Genomic DNA, 25409 nt, shown 5'->3' on the forward strand with positions numbered 1-25409 from the left:
TAGCCACATTGGTACTCTTATAAGAGAGATTGTTGTTCTTGAAACCCCCTTGGTTGTAGCTTTTGAATCCTCCCTGGTTTTGCATGTAGCACAACTCAGCAAATTCAGTCTCCCCCTCTTGAACTGGAACCTCTTCTTCACCAATGAAGTGAATAGACTTTTGTTGGCTAAGAAGGATCTTGTCAAGCTTCTCATTGACCATCTTCAAGTCCTTCTTGTACTTGTCCTCTTAATCAGTTGATGATGACCTTATGGTTCTGTCATAGTCCTCATTATAGTTGCCATCTGACTGAGCAAGATTCTCAACTAACTCCCAGCCTTCTTCCACATTCTTGTTGAGGAAGTTGCCATTAGAGGTTGTGTCAAGAAGCATCCTGATCTTGGGAAGCACTCCTCTATATAATGTACTCAAGAGTGACTCATTGCTGAAGCCATGATGAGGGCATTGAGTCTGGAATCCTTTAAACCTCTCCCAAGCTTCACAAAAGCTTTCATTGTTTCTTTGAGCAAACCCAGAAATTTCATTTCTCAATCTAGCAGTCCTTGCATTAGAGAAGAATTTTGCCAAGAAAGCCTTCTTGCAAGCATCCCATGTGGTTATTGCTCCAGTAGGAAGAGTCCTCTCCCAAAGGTGTGCCTTATCTCCAAGTGAGAATGGGAAGAGCCTCAACTTGAATCCATCTTCACTCACTCCATTGATCTTTGTAAGACCACAGATTCTGTCAAACTCATCAAGATGATCTAGTGGATCCTCCAATGGCAACCCATGGAACTTGTTGGCTTGAATCATGGAGATCAATCCACTTTTGATCTCAAAGTTGTTGTTTGGCACTGTTGGAGGCACAATACCAGCCCTTTTGTTGTGGGTGTTGGGTGCATCTCCAGCACCAATGTGCCTTGGTCTCTGCTCATGGTTAGCTTGTTGCTCCATGATCACTGGATCCTCTTACTGAACTTGAACTACTCTTCTTCTCTGATTTCTCAAACCCTTATGCTTCCTATGGATGTTGTCAATAGGCCTTTGAAGATTGTCTTTCCCTTTAGACCTTGTGTGCATCAACAAACGCGAGTACAGACTCGAACAGGTTCACAATTGAGCCCAGGCTCGTGTGGGTGGTTGAGTCGACTGGGAAGTGGTGTCCAAATGTACACGGCTTCTGACTCGATCAGGTGCTCGATCACTGCTCGGTCGAGTGGTGGTCGAGTGGTTGGTCGAGTGGGTACCTGAAACTCAAGACAACCTAGCAACAGAAGATTCAAGTCCAACAACTTCACAAGTGTATAAACGAACTTAATCTTAGACTAATATGGATCCTAAATGTCACAAAAACACACTCAAATAGGCAACGGCGCCAAATTGAAACAAGATCTTTTTGGTGTGGCTGATGAATGTATGCAATGGTGAGATATGTAATGGATGGATGGGTGTTTCAATTCCCCTTATGCAGTTGTAGAATAAGAGGTGTCAATCCAATCTGAGTGTTCTGTAATCACTAAGGATGTACTTATTATGCCTAAGTCAAGCCAAATGCAAAGGATGTTTGGCACTAACAGTCCTATGATGAAATATAAAATGCAGAAAGTAAGATAAGACAAACACAAAACATAAACAAGAGTTCTAGGGATGAACTCAAGCTAGCACTCGATCGAGTGTAGATCGAGTGCAGGGTCGAGCTAGATAAATCCGGGAAACAAAGCAACACAATAAAAACAGAGCAATGCAAAAACGAATCAAACAACAAGCAAGCAACAGGATTAAGACTTAAAAATCAATAAACAAAGAAGGCCTTGAGGAGGGATTCATGGGCTAGACTAATGAATGAGGTTATCACACTTTGGCCAACAAATCTCAAGCAAAGCTTTGAGCTAATCTCTAGACATATAAATCTAAGACAAGTTTCTTCCACTCTCATGGCAAGAATCAATCAAACCTATGCATCTCTAGACTTGTTCTTACAAAGTAAAGAATCTACACAAGATGGCATTAAGCAATACATCTCATACCAAACAAGACCTCTAATCTCTTAGCAAGCCTAATGGTAAGCTCTAGATCTAGCCTTATCTATGCTCCTTAAACATTGGTGTGATGCTAAGATGCTTGAAATCAAACCCTAACCTCTCAGTTCAGGATTAGCATTAGTAACATCTAGCCTAGAAGAGATTCTACCACAATCAAGCTTGACCAAAGCAAACAAACCTCAAACACAGCCCAGCCTAACCCATCCTCAAGATCCTAAGCACTACTCACATGAACACATGATGAACATCAAAGTCATAAACCCAGAAAATCTCGAAACTTGCATCAAATGAAAGATAAGAACAAGATCTACAATGTTGCAAAGGAATCAAACCCAAATTCTTAATATATTGAAAGTTATGGAACCCACAATATTGAAGAATCTAAGAGTTTTCTTAAAAAGGGTACAAAATCTAAGAAAATAAAAAGGCAAAGGGAATAATTCCCTAAAAAGTAAAAACTAGGTTTCTGACTCTCTAAAAAAGGTTGGACTCTTTGGTGGCTGCAACCACGTGCTCGGTCCAGTGACAGGTCGAGCTGGCTTCTGTCGTCTTGGTTCCACTCGGTCGAGTCCATCTCTCAACACGGTCGAGTGTCTGGTTGAGTGTGCGGTCGAGTTGGACTCTGGACCTTGGTTCTTCAGCCTTAACTCTCTTGCTTTCCCTTCATGATTGGCTCACTTCTCCTCAGCATTGCTTCCATGCTCCTTAAGCTCCAAAATCACTTGATTATGCATGAAAAGATGCAAATGCAATGCAACTAAACTCTAATGCATGATTAGTGCTAAAGCTACACAATAATGGCCTAAATGGATAGCAAAAGATGCAAAAGATGTGAATAAACTAAGGGAAAACATGGTAAAATATATGAACATCACCTCCGTTCGTTGAGTACAGCCGGGTCCATCGTGTTTGGCCTAAGCATCTCGAACTCGGCCTACAGAGATCTAAACTTGCCAAAGTGCTTGTTAAACTCCATATCTTCTTGATTCAAGTCATTTATTGCTTTCTTGACTTCAAAGACACGAGTTAGATTGGAGATGTTGCCGAATACATTCTTAAGAGTCTCCCATAGCTCGGTTGTTGTCTCACAATATGAGTATGCCTCGAGTATTGGAGCTTCGAGAGAGATTTGGAGGATGGAGAGGACGGTCTGATCTTTTTGGAACCATTTGGCTTCGTCTTCGAGTCTAGCCTCCTCTTCATCTTCTTTGATGGTTTTGTTTCCATCTTCCTTGGTGGTTTTTCTTAGAGCCTTACCACCTTCGATATGGCTCCATAGTCCACGACCACACAGTGCGGTTTTGGTGGTTCTTTACCACACAAGGTAGTTTCCTCCCTTGAGGACGGTCGGTAACACAAGTGGTTTTGAGTTTTCCATGCTTGATTACTATTGACCGTTGGTTAAAGTCTTTACCCGGAGAATTATAACAAGAACAATGAGAATCGAGTGAGAAGAACTGAAGAATAAGAAGAAGGATTGAAGAATAAGAGGAATAGAAGAGTTAGATTGTCAAGAATCAACAACCTAGCTCTGATACCATGTAAGAATTGCGGAATAAGAACTAGAACAAGAGTGAGAGAATCGGATGAGAGACATAGAAGAATGAGAGAAAAATATATGTCTTAGATTAGTATTTTACAAATGTGAGATACAAGTCGTCTTATAGCCATACAATCGGTCATAGAGCCGTTATAGAAGAATTAATGAGGAAAGGGACAGGAAGAGTGATTCTCTTGAACAAGAGAATAGTGATAGCGACCGGTCATAGGTTTGACCTTGCTTAACGGTCGCATGTGACTCTAAGCCACCAACCACTTGAGATATTTTGTAGCTCCCATTCTCGATCCTTCTGCTCATCTTCACAAGTCTCATAAGGCCTCATTTCTTCTCCAATATAGTTGGTTTGTAGCCCATCAATCTCACTCTCGTACGGACGGTCGTACGGACGGTCGTACGGATGCTTGTACAGACGCTTGTACGGACGCCCTTGAACAAAGTCCTACTCTCCCTTGATCAATATTTGTTATCCAAAGAGTTTGTTAATCATACAGATCATGAGACACTCAAGCACCTAAGAGGACAAACTACACTTAAGAAGAGACATGCAAGGTGGCTTGAATTTATGGAGACATTTCCATATGTGACTAAGTACAAGAAGGGCAAAGAGAACATTGTAGTTGATGCTTTATCAAGGAGACATTCTTTGATCACTAAAATGGAGGCTAAAGTCATGGGATTTGATCATATCAAAGGTCTAAATGTGGAGGATCCATATTTCAAAGAAGCCTTTAAGGAAACAAGCAAAGCCACTTATGGGTCATACTACCAACATGATGGAATTCTCTTTAAGGACAAAAGGTTGTGCATTCCTCAAGGATCCATGAGAGAGCTGTTAATAGGAGAGGCACATGGAGGAGGACTTATGGGACATTTTGGGCGTGATAAAACTCTAAGTGTTCTTATGGAACATTTCTTTTGGCCACATCTGAAAAGAGATGTGGAAAGGTTCTGCACAAAGTGCATCACTTGCTTGAAACCAAAATCCAGGTCACATCCGTATGGTTTATATATGCCTTTGCCTATTCCTAACCTACCATGGGTAGATATTTCTATGGATTTTGTTTTAGGGCTACCTAAGATCAACAACCGAGATTCTATCTTTGTTGTGGTGGACCAGTTCTCCAAAATGGTGCATTTCATTCCATGTAACAAGACAAATGATGCTTCTCAAACTGCTGAACTCTTTTTCAAAGAAATTGTGCGTTTACATGGAATCCCAAGGACCATTGTTTCAGATCGAGACACCAAATTTCTCAGCCACTTTTGGAAGACTTTGTGGAAAAAGCTAGGAACTAAGCTACTCTTCTCCACCACTTGTCATCCTCAAACTGATGGACAAACTGAGATAGTTAATCGTACTCTCTCCACTCTTTTGAGAGCTGCGGTGGGTAAGAATCTCTTAAACTGGTTATCTTGTTTACCCTATATTGAATTAGCTTATAATCATGCTAAGCATTCTGGTACCAAATTCTCTCCATTTGAAGTTGTCTATGGTTTTAATCCTCTAAACCCATTAGACATCACACCTCTGCCCCAAGCTGTTTATTCTAATGAAGAAGAAGTCACCAAAGCTGATTTTGTGAAGAAACTCCACCAAAAGGTTAAAGAGAATCTTGAGAAGAAGAGCGCAAAGAACAAAGAGCATGCGGATAAGCACCGCAAGGAGCTGACGTTTGAACCTGGAGATTGGGTCTGGTTACACATGAGAAAAGAGGAGATGGACCATTTTGGGTCTTAGAGAAAATCAATGACAATGCCTACAAGATTGAGCAACAAGGTGAGTTGAACATTTCTCCTACCTTTAATGTTGCTGATTTATCTCCTTTCCATGCAGATGAAATAGTTCTGCGGACAGAACTTTCTCAAGAGGGAGGGAATGATGAGGACATCAATAGTAAACTTCAAGAAGAACCCGTTCTGCCATTTCCCGAAGAACCCGTTCTACCATTTCCTGAAGAACATGTTCTACCATTTCCTGAAGAACCCGTTCTGCCAACAATGATACACAAACCTATGCCAAGGCTGGAAGCAATAACCTTAAGGGAACAATTCAACAAGTCCATTGAAAGTCTTATTACTCTCATTGAGCTAGAAGATTCTAAAGAAAAGACTCCAAAAGCATCATTTTTGCCGGTTTTACAAGGAATTAAAGAATCCGTTCTTTTCATCATTTCCGAAGCTATCACTGAAGGATTGGAGCGTGCATGAGAGCTATTTTCAAGGTAAGTTTTTGAATTCAAATAATAAATGGTTCTTTTCTTGTTTTGCAGGAATTGACCGTTGGGTCTTTATGAGTCTTTTCTTTATTTATGTCCTAAAATCGAGTCTGTTGTTTTGCAAGTTTAGTCCTTTTATTTGTAATAAATTTTGACCCTAGAAGGTCCCCCGATGTTGGATCGTTATATAAGGTCCCTTCTCAGCATTGTAACCTTTCAATTTTTCTATGAAATAAAATGAGAGTTTTCTTAGGTTTACTTCTGAGATAGAAGCAACCACCCTTTTCTCCTTCTTCTTGTGTGTGATTCCTTGAAGACTGAGATTTGACTTATCATAGATCCTTTCACAGATCTTTGTGGCGTCCTTCACTCCACCATCTATCTCTTCATGTTCCACTGCTACCGAATAGACAGAGAGGTGTTATCAACCATTTGTCTATTGACCATCTCTTCGCTGCGTTCCATCTATCATCCACTGAATAGGCAGAACAGTGTTATCAACTGATAACAGGATTTTCACCCAGGGTATCAATTCTCTATGTAGTTGTAGTACAAAGGGTTATCAATCCAAATGGTTGTTATACTAGCAGATAGGATGCAATCAGAAACAAGCAAGTCAAGCCAAGCAAAAGCGGGGGTTTTGTCTAACAGTCCTAAAATAATAAAAGAAAAGAATATAAACAAGGAACCACTCGACCGAAGCACTCGATGCAAGCATTCGAGTACAGGATCGGGTGGGTTGATCGAGTTAGCAAGGAAATTATGAACAGCTCGAAGGGTTACTTGAAGCAGGTGATCGTGTACCTGTTCGGGTAAGGGATCGAGTGATGAATAAAAATGCAAGCAATTAAAATACGAAAGGTTCTAAGGATGGGGTAATCGACTCCTAAGTGTTCCTGACCAATACAGATGTCTTACATGCCTCAAGCAAATATTTCCTAGACAGTGAATCTCTAAAATCTTGTTAAAACACTCTCGTAATAGAAACAATCAACCTTGATCACTCCCCTACCCAACTCTTGTTGGAGAAACATGACCAAGCAGGCAATATGAACCTATTCATTATTGTCAATAAACCCCTTACTCATCTAATCTCTTAGGCTAAGTGAGTAAGTCTCTAGCATTGGTCGATTCAAGCATTTCATCTACACCTCTCGGTGGTAAAACACCCTAGATCTAATCTCACCCTCTCGGTTTGTTGACAACATTAAGAACACCACTCTAAAAGGGAATTTATAAAACATAAACAATCAAAATAAGACACCCTAACCGATCAAGAACACAAAATCAACTATCCCATCCCTAGAAACTTTACTACACTACTCAGAAATCATTGCAGAAAACATAGAAACAAGGATAAACGAAAATTGCATTGTATTAAAATATAAAGGAGAAGAGAAGAGTATAGAGTAGAAATCTAAAAGAATATCAAAAAGATGTAAAATAAATCCTAACAAAAGTGAAAAGAAGTTTGAGTCGCTCTAGATCTCTCACAGAAGCTCTCGCTCTCTGGTTTGAGGGTCTGTGGCGTGCTCGTTTTCGAGGAAGAAGAGGGGGGTTTATATATGGAAACTCCTTTTACCTAGCTTCCCAGTCCTGCCCGAGGGTCTACTCGATGGGGTGCACAAGGATGAGATCGGGTTACTCCTCGGGTAGATCTTCGGGTTGTTCTTCTTGCTCTCAGATCCTCCTTGATCGTGTTGGGGTTCGGACTGTTCTTTCAGCTCGATGTCTCCTTCGAGTACATGTTCGGATTCGTCCTTGTTTTCCCCCATTTTAGGCTCTTAAGCACCTGTTTTCATCCAAAGTATGCAAATGCAAGAATGCAACATCCTAAATGGCCTAAATGCGAATACCTACAGTTAATGACCTAAAAATGCTAAGGTAAGGGTATAAACAATGCAAAATATGGACAAAAAAGGATGTTAAAAATATGTAAATTAGAGAGTTATCAGACCCCCAAACTTAAATCTTACTAGTCCTCTAGCAAGGAAGTAGGAGGGTGCGGTTTAAAAACAGGGACTTATAACCTTTTTATGCTAAGCGAAGGATTCAAGCTATAGTCCTTAAAGATAGTTTAATGGTGCTAAGATCAATCAACATACTTACAAATATTTTTCTATGCTTATTACCATGCATCGATCTAGTTCAACCTCCAACTAAAAGTATAGACTTGCAATTCCAAAGAACATCTCTTTCACATTCATTAAAGTGTTTGGCGAATTCTAACAAATGGAAGGTGAATCAAGCTCAGTCGGTTTCAAGGGTAAGGCTTTTTGGTAAAGTGGTTTTAAACAAATTCTTTGGGTGGTTTTCTCTCAAAAGAAGGAATGCTAGACAGTTGTGAAAACTATCTAAGATTGAGAACAATTTGGGCATACAAAGCTTAAATCTTGATAATCTACCCTTTTCTCATTCATCTCTTTTTTAATCAAACCCCCTAGAACAAAACTACCCCACAACCTTGATTTTAACTCTTTTGTTTTTTTCTAATCCCTAAGATCTAAACTTTTAAACATCTAGCTCTTTTTTTTTTTCCTTTTTCTTTCTTTGCTAAACTCCTAATATGTATATATATTTTTTTCTTTCTTTCTAGGAGACTATAGCAAAATCTTTTTCTGTTTTTTTTACTTAGAGCTAATTGAACTAAACTTTAGGGACTTCTTTTCTCCTTTTTTTTTTTAATTTCTCAACCCAACCCTAAATAAACATGCTAACCACCTATCTTTCAAAACCGATTCTATTAGCTAGTCCAAATGATTCTAACTTAGCTAAATCAAGAGCCAGTTCTTTGTCGTTCTCAATACTCTCAAGGTTTCACAACCTATAGCACAATGAAAAGACCTCACTCAACAATTCACAACAAGGTTTGAAAGAAAGGTTTGGGTTCAAGGGTAGGGAAAAACAAATAGGGTTAAACGAAAAGATTGGTAAAAATGGAGTGCTAACCCGAGTTTAGAGTTATCATGAACAAGTATTCAAATTCCATAAGCAAGACAATTTAAGTTCAAATTAAATCCAAATAATATAGAGATGATTCAATGTTCAAGCAAGTGGAGGAAGCATTCAAAAGACACAAGGTTCTAAGCAAATATTTTTCATTTTTTCTCAAAGATTGATCTAGCAACAATGAACTGTGATTAAGGGCTATAGCTTCAATCCTAAGGTTTGATTTTAAACAAGGTGGTTTTAATCATTGTCCCCTAAGATGCATATGCAACAATCCTATATGGAGCAAACTAGACTCAATCCTAATATGTAAATGAAACTACATGAACACTCTTTTTTTTATTTTGTGAATTTTTCAAATTTTTTTGGTTTTTTCAATGCACATAGATGCAGAATCAAATGAATAAAACTAGCATGCAAAAATTTGAAATAAGAAAATGAGAAAATAAAACACAATGTTAAATACATTCTAGGACTCTCCCCCAAACATAAATTACAGTCTCTGTGTAAATAAAAGTCTGAAAAAGAATCCAAGAATCACACAAAATGAAATAAAACTAAATGCAATGTTATTTACAAATATTGGATGAATGTGGTACCTCATGCTTAAGTGAAGAAGGAGGTTGTAGCAGCCTCCATACTCGCCAAAGTGTAGACAGTGTCGTCTCCGGCTTCAGCAGGTGCCAGGATTCGCTCATCAGAGAGCTCGGTGATATGCACAGACGACTTGCTCGGACCAGCATCCGAGGGGTTGATCGGGTAGGGGATCGCATAACTCATCAGGTAGGGCATTGGGTAGTATGACGGGTATGGCGGGAGAGGTCCGGAGTGATCACCCGTATAGCCACTTGCAGGGTTCATCGAATACGGCGTCGGATATGGCATTTGATACGTCGGAGGGAAAGGCCCTGATTGCTCACCCGAATAGGTGCTCGAAGGGTGCATTGGGTAAGGCATCGTGTACCCCATCGGGTTAGGCATCGGATAGGCTTCTTAGTGGCTTCTCCGCGATCTGTCGGGTCTTGTGATATCCCCCTCCGGTTGGGGCTCGTAGGACGATGCTCTTTGAGGCTCTGGAGGTGTCAGTCCTCGAATTCCTCCTAGTGGTCCACTTCTCCCCATCCATGTGGGTGCATATTCCGAGGTGGAAGCTGAGGCAGAGCTTGCCTTGTCTTGCAGCTCCTTTATCTGACCTCCCATCACCTTCACTGAGCCGGTAAGATTCTTCACCTTCCTAACCAGAAACTTGTTCATCCTCTTCAGCCATCCGATCCTCTTGTGAGTTTCCTTCACCCCAACAGGCTGCTTTTGTGAGCAGACATACTCCTCAAAGTCGTAATCTTCCGAGTTGTCTCCTTGTTCTTGACCAGTCGGCTCTCTCTCTCTTCAGCTTCGGATTCCTCCTCCGGGTTGTACAGCTCCTCTAGAGGCGGTGCAACGTCGATGTTGTCCCCCAGCCGGACCTTGGTGCACACTACATTGGGCAGGATCATTTGGGCGGCTCCGGCAGTCAGATGGACAGACTTGAAGAGTAGTATGTCGTTTAGCCTCTCATAAGCCAAGTATCTTGCCAGTGTCAGGTACTCGATGTCTAGCCATCTCAGGTCATGTACCACTCCTTTCAAAGGCACATCGCACGCCACCAAAATTGGTGTAACCAGTCCTCCTATGGAGATCTCTCCAGCTCCTTCTCTTCTCTCTGTTTTCATAGCCCATGCATGACTTGAGGTAAAGGAACTGATCGACAGCACAAAGACCATGCTAGTATCTGCAACATCTCCTACTAGCGGTGTACCATCCCTAGCATTGTCTAAAACTCCACACAAGGCAATGTCTAGCAGCTGGAGCTCATGATCATTCACATTCCCAGTATCCTTTCTAGCAAAAACAGTTCATGCGAGGTATTTGTGAAAATACCTCAAAACAGGGCTCCTTATTTGAGCGGATTTGGAGCTTGTAGACTTGTAAAGGAGCTTGTCGCCTATTGTCAGCCGTAGGAACTTCATCTCCTCGTTGCTCACCTCCATGCCTTCTCCACTCCCAGCCTTGAAACCATACAGCTTCTCCATCTCCTTGAAAGTAAGCCGGTACTCCTTGTTTTGCATGGAGAATGTGATGAACCCGATCCCCCCATCTGGTAGTAGGGTCGGGTGGTCCTCAAAGTAGTGCAACCGCAGTGTTGAGAGAAAGTGGACCGTCTCCTCCTCGTAAGCTTCAAGTTAGGCTCGCATCATATGGCCCAGGTGGCACATGTCGAACAGGAACTCGACATCTCTAGCGAAGCCCAACTGCTTCATCGTTTCTTGGTGAGGGTAGCGGGTACCAATGAAACTCATCTTGCGAAAACCTTGAAGAGCTTTTCTGGAGTCTCCACTTCTTTCTGCTTCAGCCTCCGCGAGGCTTGGCTTGTGCATTCTCTCTGCTCCTTCTCTCGCTCATGGTTCTCCTCCTCAGTGTCTCGATCCTCTTCCTCAGCAGATCTCTAAGCTACCTTCTCAGCCTTTTCAGAGGTTGGTCTCTTCCCTCTTGCAACCGCAGCTCTGCTCCTTAGCCGCGACGTTTGGATCTCCTCTGGCTCTCCTCCACCAGTATCAGAATCGACCTCCATAGGGTTGGTAACAGTTCTCTCGGACATAGACAGGTCCCTACGTCGAGGAGATCGGCGAACAGCACTCGCCATCGGACTTGGTGAGCGAACTCGGGGGTCTGCTTGATCGGTTGCTCGAGCACCGGATCAGGCGACGGATCGGGTTGAGCATCGGGTTGGAGAAGCAAAACATCTAACCAGCGGTTGGGAATGCGGAACGTCTCCTCTTCCTTGTGATTCGCGAGGTTTGACGGCATCACCTCCGGTTCTTGCAGCGGCGGAGGTTGATCTGCTTCCCTTCTTTTGGTATGTTTTCGTCTTGGGTGCCATTGTCGAATTCTTGAAAGTAAAAACAGAGACTAAGCCGAGATCAAGAGGGTTAGTTCCCAAAAAATACAAATCAAAGAGTCTTGATTCCCTTGAGAGAAAATAGAAAGTAGGAAAACAAAAAGCTTTTAGGTTTGAGAGACTTATCGGTTTGTGCTGCTGAGGCAGAAGGGTTCTAATCCCTTTAAATAGAATAGGGTTAGCAGCTTGGGCTTCACCGAGGTTGACTTGGGTTTGTCGAATTCGGACTCCACACGCCACCCGAGTAGGAACACGATCAGGTGCGTCGGGTACGTATTCGGGTAGAGCCTCGGGTTCCCCAAAATTTCCTTTTTCACTTTTCTTTTTTTTATATATTTTTTTATGTTAATATGCAAAAATAGAAAATAAGATAAAACAAATAAATCAGAATTAAAATAAAACAAAAGATACCTTTGGGACTTCCTCTCAAGTGAGCTTGTTTTAAGTCACTAAGCTTGACTCTTCATGCTCTTTAAGCATGGGATCTAGGAGGGAGCGGTTCTAGAATCCTCTCCACTGTAGCAGGCTGATTCAATGGATTCTCCAAGTCTTGTCCAGGTTCCACAGCAAATGTAGTGTTGACGTCTTCAAGATGCTTGACTTTTCTCTGCTTTGTCTTAGTGGAAAAAACTTGATCATCAATGGTTGGCCTTTTAATTCCTTTCTTGACATCAAACTCCATCTTGAAATGCTCCTCATGCTCAATTCTGATCTAGCCTTGTTTCACCTCAATCACTGCACCTACTGTTGCCAAGAATGGTCTCCCTAGGATCAGTGGATCGTCTGGTTCCTTATCCATATCAAGGATCATAAAATCAGTAGGGACTTCCACCCTTCCAATCCTGAGAGGCAAATTTTCCAGGATCCCAATCGGATGTCTGATTGTTCTATCAGCTAGAACCAAATACAGACTACTCGGTTTAAAACTGCTGAAACCCATCTTGTTGGCAACTGATAGTGGCATGATGCTGATTGAAGCTCCCAGATCGCACAAGCATTTTTTGAAAATCCGAAGTCCTATCAAGCATGGCAAAGTAAAAGAGCCAGGATCCTTTAACTTCTCCTCGATTCGCAGCTCAGGATCTAAGCACACTCCACTCCTGAGAATCTCATACCCAATCTCCTTAACAACTTCCTTAACCTCAATCTCCAGCTGAGCTTCCTCCTTGGTGATTTCCTCTTGAAGTTCATGTGGTGGCAAAAGCTTTGGAGGAGGAGCTTTACGCTTGGCCATACGCTCTGCAAGCACCTCCAGTTGGATGTCAAGAGCAGCATTGAACCTTTCCTCTAGTTCCCCTTCTGCTGCTACAGGAAGTCGAGGTTGATCTCTCATCTGAACATCTACTCGATGTATCATCCGATCACCATCATCGGGTGAGTCATCGGGTTCTACTTCGGGTGGTTCTTCGGTTTGTGATTCTCGGACCAGTGCTCGATCATCAACTCGATCAGACTCCTCGGGTAAAGGCTCGGGTTCATACTCAGATATATAGTACTTGGCCTCATTTATCCCATAGTGGTCCATATCCTCTCCATCTTGAACATCACTGTCCTCAGTGAGGTAATCCTCATAATCATCACCAAGGAAGATGGCTTAGGCAGTGGCATAATCCTTTGGGTTCTGAACAGCTTTACCTGGAAGCTGGTTGATCTTTGGAGCTGGTTGGTTGTTGTGGTGGCCCTCTAGGTACCTCAGCTTAGTATTGAGCGAATCATACTTGGCAGTCAAGTCATTGTATCCAGAATCGATCTTGTTGCTCATCTCCGCAAACCGTTTTGCGGAGTCCATAGCTGCTGATGCCTGATTTTGAATCATCTGCTGAATTAGGCCGCGTAGGTCAGCTTCTTGCGATTGGTTCTGCGGGCCTTGTTGTTGTTGTAATCCAGGTGGTGCAATGGGTTGGTGGTAATTTCCAGAGTATTGATGTTTAGGAGCATAGCCTTGATTGTATTGGACAAAAGGCTTCTGCTGGACCTAGTTCCCTTGAACTGCTGATGGGTAGATTTGGTCTTTAGGGTTGGCAACATTCGGGTTACGGTATAACAGATTCGGATTCGGCTTGTAGTTGTTGTACCCTTTGTTGTAACCTCCTTGGTTGTTGATGTAGTTCACATCCTCTAGCTGAATATTCTCCCCATCTTGTTGTAAAAACTGCTCTTCCTCTAAGATCGCATGAACATGCTGCTGCTAGTTGAGGAGCTTATCGAGCTTTTCATTGAGGGCTTTCATGTCCCTCTTGTACTTGGCATCTTCCTCTCCAGTAGATCGCACAGTGCGATCATAATCCTCATTATAATGCCCATCAGATTGAGCCAAGTTCTCCACTAAGTCCCAACCTTCATCAACATCCTTGTTGAGGAAGTTACCATTGCTTGCGGTGTCCAGCAACATCCGTATCTTGGGGACCACTCCTCTGTAGTGTACTTAGCAATGAGGGCATCTGGTAGTGTATCCCTTGAAACGTTCCCAAGCCTCACTGAACATCTCATTGTTCTTCTGAACAAAGCTGGAAATCTCTTTTCGTATCCTTGCGGTTCTGGAGTTGGAGAAGAATTTGGCTAGAAACGCCTTCTTGCACGCTTCCCAAGTGCTGATGGACTCCTTGGGGAGTGATTTCTCCAAGATGTGTGCTTTTTCTCCCAAAGAGAATGGGAACAGCCGGAGTTTGAATCCATCCTCACTAACTCCATTTATCTTGGTGAGGCTACAGAGCCTATCAAATTCATCCAGATTATCCAATGGGTCCTCCATTGGCAATCCATGAAACTTGTTGCTTTGTATCATCTGGATGAGACTACTCTTGATCTCAAAATTGTTGTTTTGGACAGCAGGTGGCACAATGCCATTCCATTGAGTATGAGTAGATGGAGCATCCCCTGCTCCTATCTTGGTCCTTGCTTGAGGAGCTGGTGGACCGTTCATTGTTTCCTCAATTGTTTCTGGTTGCGGTTGTTGAACTTGTTGTTGTTGGAGTAACCTTGGTCTGTCGATGTTGTCGATGAAAGGATTCAAGTTTTGGCTACCCTTGGATCGTGTTTGCATGCACAAGTAGGTGACCGAGTGAGTACACGAAGGTCAACCCTATCTAGGTGATCGAGTGACGGGTTGGGTGGGTGCTCGGGTTGTACCTGAGATTCAAAACAAACAAATACGAAAGCAAACAAGTCAGATGCCGAACCAATAAAGATAAGAGAACTTGATCTAGCAAGTGCTGAAATCCTAAACGTAGCAAATTAAATTCAACCAAATGGCAACGGCGCCAAATTGATCACTAAATTTTCACCCAGGGTATCAATTCCCTATGCAGTTGTAGTACAAAGGATTATCAATCGAAATGGTTGTTATGCTAGCAGATAGGATGCAATTAGAAACAAGCAAGTCAAGCCAAGCAAAAGTGGGGGGTTTTGTCTAACAGTCCTAAAATAATAAAATAAAAGAATATAAACAAGGAACCACTCGACCACAGCACTCGATGCAAGCATTCGAGTACAGGATCGGGTGGGGTGATCGAGTTAACAAGGAAAGTATGAACAGCTCGAAGGGTTACTCGAAGCAGGTGATCGTGTACCTGTTCTGGTAAGGGATCGAGGGATGAATAAAAATGTAAGCAATTAAAATATGAAAGCTTCTAAGGATGGGGTAATCGACTCCTAAGTGTTCTTGACTAATAGAGATGTCTTACATGCCTAAAGCAAATATTCCCTAGACAATGAATCTCTAAAATCTTGTTAAAACACTCTCGTGATAGAAACAAACAACCTTGATCACTCCCCTACCCAACTCTCGTTGGAGAAACATGACCAAGCAGGCAATATGAATCGATTCATTATTGTCAATAAACCCCTTACTCATCTAATCTCTTAGGCTAAGTGAGTAAATCTCTAGCATTGCTTGATTGATTCAGGCATTTCATCTACACATCTCGGTGGTAAAACACCCTAGATCTAATCTCACCCTCTCGGTTTGTTGACAGCATTAAGAACACCAATCTAGAAGGGAATTTTTAAAACATAAATAATCAAACTAAGACATCCTAACCGATCAAGAACACAAAATAATCTATTCCATCCCTAGAAACTTTACTACACTACTCGGAAATCATTGCAGAAAACATAGAAACAAAGATAAACGAAAATTGCATTGTATTAAAATATAAAGTAGAAGAGAAGAGTATAGAGTAGAAATCTAAAAGAATAACAAAAAGATGTAAAATAAATCCTAAAAAAAGTAAAAAGAAGTTTGAGTCGCTCTAGATCTCTCTCAGAAGCTCTCGTTCTCTGGTTTGAGGGTATGCGGCGTGCTCGTTTTGAGGAAGAAGAGGGGGGGTTTATATATGGAAACCCCTTTGACCTAGCTTCCCAGTCCTACGTGAGGGTCTACTCGATGGGGTGCACAAGGATGAGGTCAGGTTACTCCTCGGGTAGATCTTTGTGTTGTTCTTCCTGGTCTCGAATCCTCTTCGATCGTGTTGGGGTTCGGACTGTTATTCCAGCTCGATGGCTCCTTTGGGTACATGTTCGGATTTGTCCTTGTTTTTCCCTATTTTAGGCTCTTAAGAACCTGTTTTCATCCAAAGTATGCAAATGCAAGAACGCAACACCCTAAATGGCCTAAATGCGAATTCCTACAGTTAATGACCTAAAAATGCTAAGGTAAGGGTATAAACAATGCAAAATATGGATAAAAAAAAGGATGCTAAAAACATGTAAATTAGAGAGTTATCATCAACCATTTTCCTATTTCCATCTATCCACGTGGGTTCCCTCATATGGGTTCCTATATCAAGTTTTAACTCGTATGAGTTAATTGTTGGGAAAAAAAATATTAGTCAAAAAAAATTGTTACCACTTACTATGAAAATTTGTTCACTTCTTCTTTTTTTTTCCAACCAAACAGTAAATTAAAAGGTGACTCCAAGATTGGTTGCCCAAACTGGAGGAAAAGAGTTAACAAAAGTAAGTTCAGAAACTAAAGATCTCGAAGAACAAGCAAGACAATCTGCCCTCATGTTTGACGTCCTCGGAATCTGGGTCAGAATGAAGGAGGGAAAGGATAGTCTGAGAGAATGAAAATCTTCCAGTAAATTCGAGAAGGCGGGCCAATCGTCTGGGGCCTGCACCATCGCAACTAGCTCTGAGAAATCCGTCTCAAAATTCTGACAGTCCACACCCACCGCCAGAAGAGACTGCATTGCCCAAATTAAGGCTTGTAACTCCGAATGAAGAGGTGAAGGGCTGCGTCTAAGGCTTCCTGCTCCCAAAAGTAGTGTCCTATCTTCACTATTACCATACCACCATCCCAAACTCACCAATGGATCTGAACCTTTCCAGGAACCATCAACCTGGCATCGGAATAAATATCCCGTACCTCTAGGGTGGCTGAGAATCCAAGTAATTCGCAGAGAAGGACTTGGCCTCCTCCCATAGAAGTTTATCATTAGCCACCTGATTTATAAGGAAAAAAGATGGCTAGCTACATGAAGTAGAAGATAAGACATGGTCACACATACGAAGTACAATATTGTATCTTCAACTACACGAAGTATATGTATTACATGACCACATGCATGAACTATATGACGTCATGTGATCAACACCATAGACATACAATCCGGTTCACTGGTCGATTGACTCCGGCGAAGACCGACGTTGACTCCGGCAAAGACCAACGTTGACTCCGGTGTCAACACCGGAGTCAACGTCGGTCTTCGCCGGAGTCAGTTGACCGGTATACCGGATTGTATGTCTATGGTGTTAACCACATAACGTCATATAGTTCATGCATGTTACCATGTAATACATATACTTCGCGTAGTTGAGTATACAATAATATACTTTGTATGTGTGACCATTTTTTCTCTTATATTTCATGTAGCTAGCCATCTTTTTTCCGATTTATAATATCAATTGTCTCTACCTCGATTCCCTGAAAAACCTTCTTATTCATGTCCTTCCAAATTGACCACAAAATCCATGGAAGCCTATAACAGATATCTGAATACAGGGAATGGGATGATGCCTGTCAATAGAGAAGTCTAAGTTCGAATACACTGATCCATAAGGGAAGCCATCCAGGAGTAGTTGAACCGGAGACAACTCTTATACCTTACGCGAGCGGACACACTCAAAAAGAGCATGATAAATAGACTCTGCCGCAGAGCCACACCGTTGACATGTAACATCGCATCCGACACTCTGATGGGCGATCCGGTCCATCACAAGAAGAGTACCAGACGCCACCTATCAGAAAAAATGTCGAACATTTGGAGGGACTTCAAGTTTCCAAGCTTGTGCCCACAGGGCCATGCACGATGGCTCGTATTCAACTTCCTTAAGTAATTCTTGTGCTAGCCGATAACCCGATCTGACCGAATACTTCCCGGATTTAGTATAATGCCAAATCAAACTATCCGGTTTAAAAGATTTACTAACCGCCATACTCCGGATAAGCGGAATGTCCGCCGGATCCATAAACTCCTCAAGAATAGGCATATACCAATCCACCGTAAGCGGGTTAATTAAATGGTTGACCATCAGATTAGGATGTAGAACTCTCCCCCTACCATTACCTGGTCTTGGCTGGTGATCTGGTTTCCAAGGATCCCCATACCGAGATATTACATCCAGAACCTACATCCCACCTTGCCCCTTGTTCCACAAGTCATTTAGTTGAAAAGATACTCCTCCACGCAATACAAGGAGAATATGGTTTAATTGCCAATAGAGGATGTTCATTCCTAAAATATCGACCGCACATCACCCGAGCCATTAAAGAGTTCGGATAATGGATTAACCGCCAATACTGCTTAGCCAGCATCGCATCATTAAATTGTTCCAGATAACGAAAACCCAAACCCCCATCGCATTTCTCCTTACACATCTTATCCCAAGCTGCCCAATGCATGCCCCGTGCCTTATCATTAGACTTCCACTAGAAGTTTGATATGGCACTTGTAAGTTTGGACGTTAACGCTTGTTGCAATTTATAGCATGACATAACATGGGTCGGGAGGGCTAACGCAACTGATTTAATCATAATTTCCTTACCCCCTTTCGATAAATACTTCGCCGACCAGCATTAACTCGCTCGTCCAGGCGATCATTAACATAACTAAAAACTTTAGGTCTCGAACCTTGAAGACTTTCAGGGATACCCAAATAAGAACCCATACCGCCTTCTTTAGAAATACCAATGACTGTTTTTAACCGATTCTTACATCAGACGGAACTTTCTTACCAAACATGATAGAGAATTTCTCCAAATTTACCTCTGGGCCCGACGCTTTCCCATAATTACCTATAATATCCATCACGTTTACATTCAGTCTCCTCTGCTTTACAAAAGAACAGACTATAATCGGCGAACAATAAATGCAAAATTGTGGGACAGTCCCGAGCAATCGTGATACCTGTAAGTTTCTTCTCTCGTCCCGCCTTTTTAATATTCGCTATCAAAACCTCTGTGCAAAGTATAAACCGTTGGGGACATAAGGATTGACATGTGCCGAGACAGCTGCAAAAATTGGCGAAAACAACAAACTGTCAGTAAGAATTTCATCTTTCGACCAAAAACAAGCAAGGGGCGATCTACTAATTCTTTGATTCCAGTTAGTATACTTCTATTAGTACACAATCTTTTTGAATATAGATCAGCAGAGGGAAGGGATCTCTTTTCTGCAATGGAAAAAACTATTATTGAATTCACCCGACCCGATAGTACCAATTTTGTAACGGAAGATCCTGAATTTGAGACTTTCTACACCAAAAATCTTCTTTCTAAACTTCTATAGGATGCCGGATTGCCAAATATGGCAGACCTGCTTAATGCAGCACACCGGATGTAGGTAGTAACAGCTACTGCTTGTTCTGTAACTCACATTCATTGGGTTTAGGGATAATCACAGCACAGAGGTCTCAGTCCCCCGGAAATGGAATTGGAGTCGAGGAGAGCTGATTTCAAGCCGCCGAAAACTGTCTCATCGTTTCCCATCAGAAATTGGTGCACTTTGTCCGGGGCTAATAGTTTTCATTTCCCGTCTCATGAAAAACCCTGGAAATATCTCCTTCTTCCTTTGACTGTCGATCTCGGTGTGGCTCAATCAGAAGAAGCTTTCGGAAGTTCATTGGCCTCCAATTGACGACTAATCTCCCAACATGCTCAAGAACCGAGAGCCGTCCTGCATGAAAGGATTTGAGTCCATCCAAATAGCCCAGAAAATGACAGCCCCCTAATTAGAAGATGGATTCTGGCTTACTTTCTTGGATTTCAATGGAAGTGTCGGAGTGTGGCTGAAAAGCCAATCAACTCAATTCATTACCTCGACGAAGTTTGATTCTTCGAATCTTTCTAGAAACTTTAATGCTCAGATAACTTTCTTTCAAAGCCGTGCTATCTAGCTCATCTTTATAGGAACATATTTGATAAATACTGATAACTCTCGCGGCACTAGTGGTACACAGAAGTCATGGGTGATCATTGGTCCGATGCTTCAGGCGAAAATAATTCCCAGGGTGTGACGGGCGGTGACTTGGGAAACCCTTTCTTCATTCGTTTGGCGGGAAAGGAGAAACCATTTCTTCATTCATTGGCGGGCAGCAGTGGGCATCTTGGACAATGGGCGAAAGCCATCCAATAGAGGTGCCTCAAATGGCTAAATGGATTATATGAATGGAGTTCAGTTAGACTACCCCTTCTTTCTGGTGCTCTCCGCTCGTCACACCCTAGGAATTTTTGTCGGATTCACAGCTGGATGGAAGACAAGTCGATTTACCGCTTCCCTCAGTTCAGTCTTTTGGTTCTTGAAAATGGTCAAGAAGGAATCCGCCCGAGGAGGGGCTCGCGTCTGATTAGCTAGTTGAAGTTTGCGAGCCCACTCGTCTTTTCCTATGGCCTGCTTGCCTTCTATTTGACATCCTTATCACCTGGCGGCTAAACCGTCATCACTACGGAGAGAGAGACGAAGGCGATGCTCTTGATTTCCGAGTTGTTTGCAAGGTTGGGAAGTAGTACGCCCGGTTCACGAGGTTCTACCACTGCAGGGCCCAATAAATACCTTTCTGGCTATTCCTCAATGCCTCGGCTATTCACGGAACGTGAGAAGCGGCGGGTAAAAGAGTAATTGAACAAACATACGGGTAAAGAGGGTCGCCCTGACGTAAACCCCTCTTCGGTAAAATAGAACCCCGAGGCTGACCATTCAGAAGAACTTGATACGAAACCGAGGAAACACACCACATAATCCATGAAATCCACATCCTATCAAATCCTAATTTAATCATAACAGCTTCCAAGAAATCCCATTCAACATGATCATACGCTTTACTCATATCCGTTTTGAATGCCAGAATCTCCGACTTGCAGCGTCGGTTAGTATTTAACCCATGGAATATTTCCTGTGCAACTGGAATATTATCGGTAATCAAACGACCAGAAACAAAATCCGATTGAGTTTCTAAAACCAGAGACGGCAAAACCCGCTTAAGCCGAAAACACAAAACTTTGGAAATAATCTTATAACTCACGTTACAAAGACTGATCGGCCGAAATTCCATCATACGCTGCGGTCGGTCAACTTTAGGAATGAGACAAATATTCGTCTCGTTTAGACAAGGATCAAAATGACCCGTTCGAAACAAAACTTTAACCAACGCCACAAGATCTCCTTTTAATAAAGACCAAAACCGTTGAAAAAACAAAACCGTCATACCGTCAAGACCTGGAGATTTCTCAGGAAGCATAGCAAATAAGGCTTTACGAACTTCTGACTCCATAATATCTCTAGTTAGACTTCTGTTCATATTATCCGTAATGAGTGGGGAAATCTCTCGAATCATCTCTGGTATACAACTTACTTCTCATCTTTTAAAAAGCTCCTTAAAGTATTTAGAGGCAATATTCTCCATTCCCAAGGACGATTCATCCCAGACATTGTCTGAGCCAAATAAGCCAACAATCTTATTCCTCACCCTCCGCTTCTTAGTAGAAGCATGAAAGTATTTTGTATTTTTGTCTCCCACTCGTAACCAGAATTTCCTACTCTTTTGTTGCCAATACAGTTCCTCATCCCGAAAAGCCTCTTTTAGTTTTCGCTCAATACCCCGGATTTCTTCCTGAGAAATCGAGTCATCCATCTTTGCCTCCTGCAAATCTACCTTTAGGGAAGAAATAAGGGAGGGACGAGAAGATATATTATTCCTTCGCCACCAACAAATCGAATTCCGGCAATTCTTGATCTTATCCACAAAAGCCGGCATCCGAATATTATTTGTGCGCGTCCACCCTGACTCTACCGCCCCTAATAAACCATCCTTATCCAGCCAGCTTTTATCAAAACGAAACTGCCTATTCCGTCGCGAAACTGTTTTCAGGCAAGTTGCCAAAATTGGACAGTGATCAGAGCCAACCATCTCCAAGTATTCAACCTTCGAGTTAGAAAAGAAACCATGACAGTCCTCATTACCTAAGGCACGATCTAATCGACACCAAACCACCTGATTATTACAACGATTACCTCTCCAGGGTAACTGCTCCCCATAACAAGGGAATTCGAGCATACCACAATGTCGAAGCTTTAATATAAAGGCACAAAGGAAGAAGCTGGTCGCAAGGCACCAACCCTTTATGATTCCCAACAAGTTCATTAAAATCACCAATCATAAACCAAGGATCAATGCGAAAAGAACCAATATCCATTAACTTCTCCCATACCTTTCTTGATTTTGCGGGACAGGATCCCCATAGACAAAACACAAAAAAAAAACAAATGTTGACCAAAGAACGCTTGTACATCAATGATTCGATCACTATCATATAAAACAGAATGTTTTATTTCATCCATGAAAAATAAAGCTATCCCACCACTAGAACCGTGGGGATCAACAGTATACAAATTATTATAACCAAACTTCTTCTGAAATTTTTGTAAATAAGAATAACTTTTTTTGTTTCTGATAAAAAAAAATGTCTGGCTGATGCTTCCACAAATCTCCCAACTATTCTTCTGTCAGATCAGCCCATATGCCCTGACAGTTCCAACTCAGAATCTTCACGTTCTAGCCGGCAGTTTCGGGAGAGCCCCCATCCCTTTCTTGCCTAGACGACCACCATCCGAAGGTTTACCGCCCATTGTAGTCTTACCCTGTTTCCCCATCATCTTTTGTTCGTTCCCATCACCTGCAGGTTTAGACAAAGCCTTAGCAAGTAAACGTTTCCCGGGGAAGCCAAAGCCAAAGTAGCTATCTTAGAGCCACTAGCACCATTTCTAACGGAAGGACTAACAGTCCTCCTTTTATGACCACTCTTTTCTCCAATCGTAAAAGCAGCCATAGCACTATTAACTACACCCACAGCAAGTTCAACCGGATCAGAAAGAAAGGAATTACCTTGCGGACCACTATCGGATTCACCCTGAAGTTCAGTCTCCTGACCAGCTTGTAACTCAGTCCCTTGACCAGTATGTAACTCTGTACCCTGTACTGGGGAAGCAACCTCTTCTTGGACAGCCTTGAGATCACCCTTGGCATTATCATCAAACTCACCATCCTCAAGCAGATCATCAGTTTCTACCACAAAATCCATAGCCATAGAAGCCACCCCATCACCCTTATGAGAATATCCCTCCAGGTCCCTAACTGCTTGTGAATCACTAGTTCCGGAAACCCCCATATCATTTTCAAGACTTAGCTAAGGATGCTTCTCGATAGAAGCCTGCTTCACCTTATATAAAGGTTTGGGCCAAACCGGCCCAGCACCTTTCCTATTAAGGTGGAAACCGAAAGCCTTACCCGATGATTCCCCACCCCCACCACCCCCCCCCCCCCCCCCCCCCCCCCCGATTGAAAGCTACGACGAGTCCCTTCTTCACGAACAACAACCTCCCCAAAACTCCTCTTTTGACCCCAAACCGGACCGTGAAACCGCTCTTGTTGAAGAGGACCATAAGGACCACTACCACCAAAACGCTGCTGCGGGAAGTAACCATGCTCACCAGCCTCCGCAGACTGGAAGTCTAAAGCTCTCTTAGCATGCTTCCTAGGCTTTTCCCAGCACCCAACGTTATGATGCAACTCTTGCTTCCACCCCTTTTATCCGACTGCTCATCAGTACCATGACCCGTACCAACCTTATGAACCTCTGGACACACTTTCGAATCATGAGTCATCCTAGAGCAATGATCGCATACACCCACCAATTTCTCATACTCTAGGGAAACTACAATTTCATCACCAGTAGATAAAGGCACCACCATCTTGAAAATCAGAGGATTAAACCCATTGACAAAAACACAGAGACTGCCCGCTTCCTCATCAACCTCTTGAATCTTCCCAATCTTCTTACCAATGGCTTCAAGGGTTGCCACCTCCCACAAGTGCATAGGAATCCCAGTCACCTTCACCCAGAAGTTAATCGCAGAAGGATAAGAGGAGGAAATGATCGGCTCCCATCTCTCCAGAGAAACCATCCAACCATCAAAATGGTACGGACGATTCTGTAAAATGGACGGGATATCCTCTTCATCATCAAAATTGAACTGAAAGACACCTTGTCCTAGATCTGCTCCCACTACTTTCTCCTCTAGTTTCCAAATTTTTGGAAAATTAGCTACCAAGGACTCCATAATCTGACGAACCGGATTCATTAACCTGCCAATGAGGGTCATTGAAAACTGCTGAATTCTCTGAGCCAACACCGAATTGGAGATCGTCACTGTGTCGGTACGAACCAGGGAAGCTTTACTCTTGTTGGACGCTAATTGAGCCATATCTCGCGATAGTAAGAAACCTTGAACACCACCCAAGAAAAATAACCAGGGAATGCTGAGTGAATTGAAGCGAACTAGAGGCAGCCAAAGGGAAAAAATGAGATAAGTGATTCCTGAACATAACCCAAGTCATCGCATAAATACCTCGTCTACAACCCTTACACCAAAATCGTAAACAAATCGAATCAAGGATATGCAAATCGCTAACCAAACCAAATCCAATAGTATCATCATTGCTTCGACAATCCCATTTTCCAATAATCTTCAAAGAGAAATCCTGAGTAATGGAAGCACAGAGAGATCCGCACCCCGATCCGGAGTAATGGAGTCGCAATCCAGATCAGACCCGAATCCCATGAAATAAACCGAATCTGCCCAATCATAATCTCATCAAAATTCAGAATCATAAATACATCAAACTCCAGATCCATAAGAATTGTGGAATTAAACTCCACAAAAACCAGTCTTCCCCTTTTGAAACCAAATCCTAGCAATAAAAAACGGACCTTGAACAAACTCAAAGGTGAAGTTTCGCTCCATCCCCGAGACCTAACTTCTGAACAAGAGAGTGAGAGACCACCTCTCCCTCCCCCAACAGCAACAAGAACACCCATATCAGATCCTGAAACCAGTCGTCATCGCACACTTTTACAGAATTATTCTTTTTAATGCACTATTTTTTAATATTTGTTCAGTTCTTGTCTACAACATATTAACATATTTTTTTTTTTTCATTTAGCTCACTTTCCTTTATTGTTTTATCTATTTTCCTTTCTATTTTCATAAATTTTAAAGCTACAATGCTTACATTGCACAAAAGAAAAATACTTATGCAAAAATATTCTTTTTTATATATCTTGTTGTCTATTTTCAATATTACTCTTTTATATATACAAATACAACTAAATACTAAACCTGACACTCAAAATTATAGCCTAAAACCTAAACTTAAAATAAATAAAAAAAAT

General features: G+C 42.2%; 3 protein-coding genes, 1 non-coding gene and 1 pseudogene across 7 annotated transcripts; 2 read left to right on the plus strand and 3 right to left on the minus strand.

Moving 5' to 3' along the window:
* Positions 1–428: 428 nt before the first annotated feature.
* On the plus strand, positions 429–535 carry LOC147944412 (small nucleolar RNA R71). The gene has a single exon (XR_015558620.1). It is a non-coding gene; the product is annotated as a small nucleolar RNA R71 (small nucleolar RNA).
* A 7874-nt stretch (positions 536–8409) lies between these two features.
* Positions 8410–25190, minus strand: LOC104787294 (uncharacterized). 4 transcript variants are annotated; one of them, XR_015557525.1, is made up of 6 exons: positions 24948–25190; positions 24650–24812; positions 19090–19193; positions 18949–18977; positions 12092–14809; positions 8410–12001 (listed from the first exon to the last, which is right to left on the minus strand). XR_015557525.1 is itself a non-coding variant. In XM_087450790.1 (5 exons), exon 5 carries the CDS (start codon positions 13203–13205, stop codon positions 12393–12395), a length of 813 nt encoding a protein of 270 aa, XP_087306916.1. In that variant the 5' UTR covers positions 13206–14809; positions 18949–18977; positions 19090–19193; positions 24650–24812; positions 24948–25190; the 3' UTR covers positions 11998–12392. The 4 variants fall into 4 exon arrangements, 3 of the variants coding, with proteins under 3 accessions (XP_087306916.1, XP_087306917.1, XP_010511133.2); XM_087450790.1 differs by having other exon boundaries at positions 11998–14809; XM_087450791.1 differs by having other exon boundaries at positions 11998–14809; positions 18918–18977.
* LOC147944413 (small nucleolar RNA R71) lies at positions 14107–14207 on the plus strand (annotated as a pseudogene).
* Positions 22490–23345, minus strand: LOC104787295 (uncharacterized). The gene is made up of 2 exons (XM_010512833.3): positions 23063–23345; positions 22490–22853 (listed from the first exon to the last, which is right to left on the minus strand). Exons 1-2 carry the CDS (start codon positions 23343–23345, stop codon positions 22726–22728), a joined length of 411 nt encoding a protein of 136 aa, XP_010511135.1. The 3' UTR covers positions 22490–22725.
* LOC147944414 (uncharacterized) lies at positions 23689–24441 on the minus strand. Its single transcript, XM_087512573.1, has one exon. It carries the CDS (start codon positions 24439–24441, stop codon positions 23689–23691), a length of 753 nt encoding a protein of 250 aa, XP_087368699.1.
* Positions 25191–25409: the final 219 nt, after the last annotated feature.

Source organism: Camelina sativa, chromosome 5 (assembly GCF_030686135.1).
Source record: "Camelina sativa cultivar CO46 ecotype springtype chromosome 5, ASM3068613v1".
NCBI classification, from domain to species: Eukaryota; Viridiplantae; Streptophyta; class Magnoliopsida; order Brassicales; family Brassicaceae; genus Camelina; species Camelina sativa.

Coding starts and splice junctions, on each gene's coding strand:
- LOC104787294 (XM_010512831.3), bottom strand. CDS start 13,205: ATGGACCACTATGGGATAAATGAGGCCAAGTACTATATATCTGAGTAT.
- LOC104787295 (XM_010512833.3), bottom strand. CDS start 23,345: ATGGGGGTTTCCGGAACTAGTGATTCACAAGCAGTTAGGGACCTGGAG. Junction 22,854..23,062: donor ATCCGATAGTGGTCCGCAAG/GTAATTCCTTTC, acceptor CTAAACCTGCAG/GTGATGGGAACGAACAAAAG.
- LOC147944414 (XM_087512573.1), bottom strand. CDS start 24,441: ATGGCTCAATTAGCGTCCAACAAGAGTAAAGCTTCCCTGGTTCGTACC.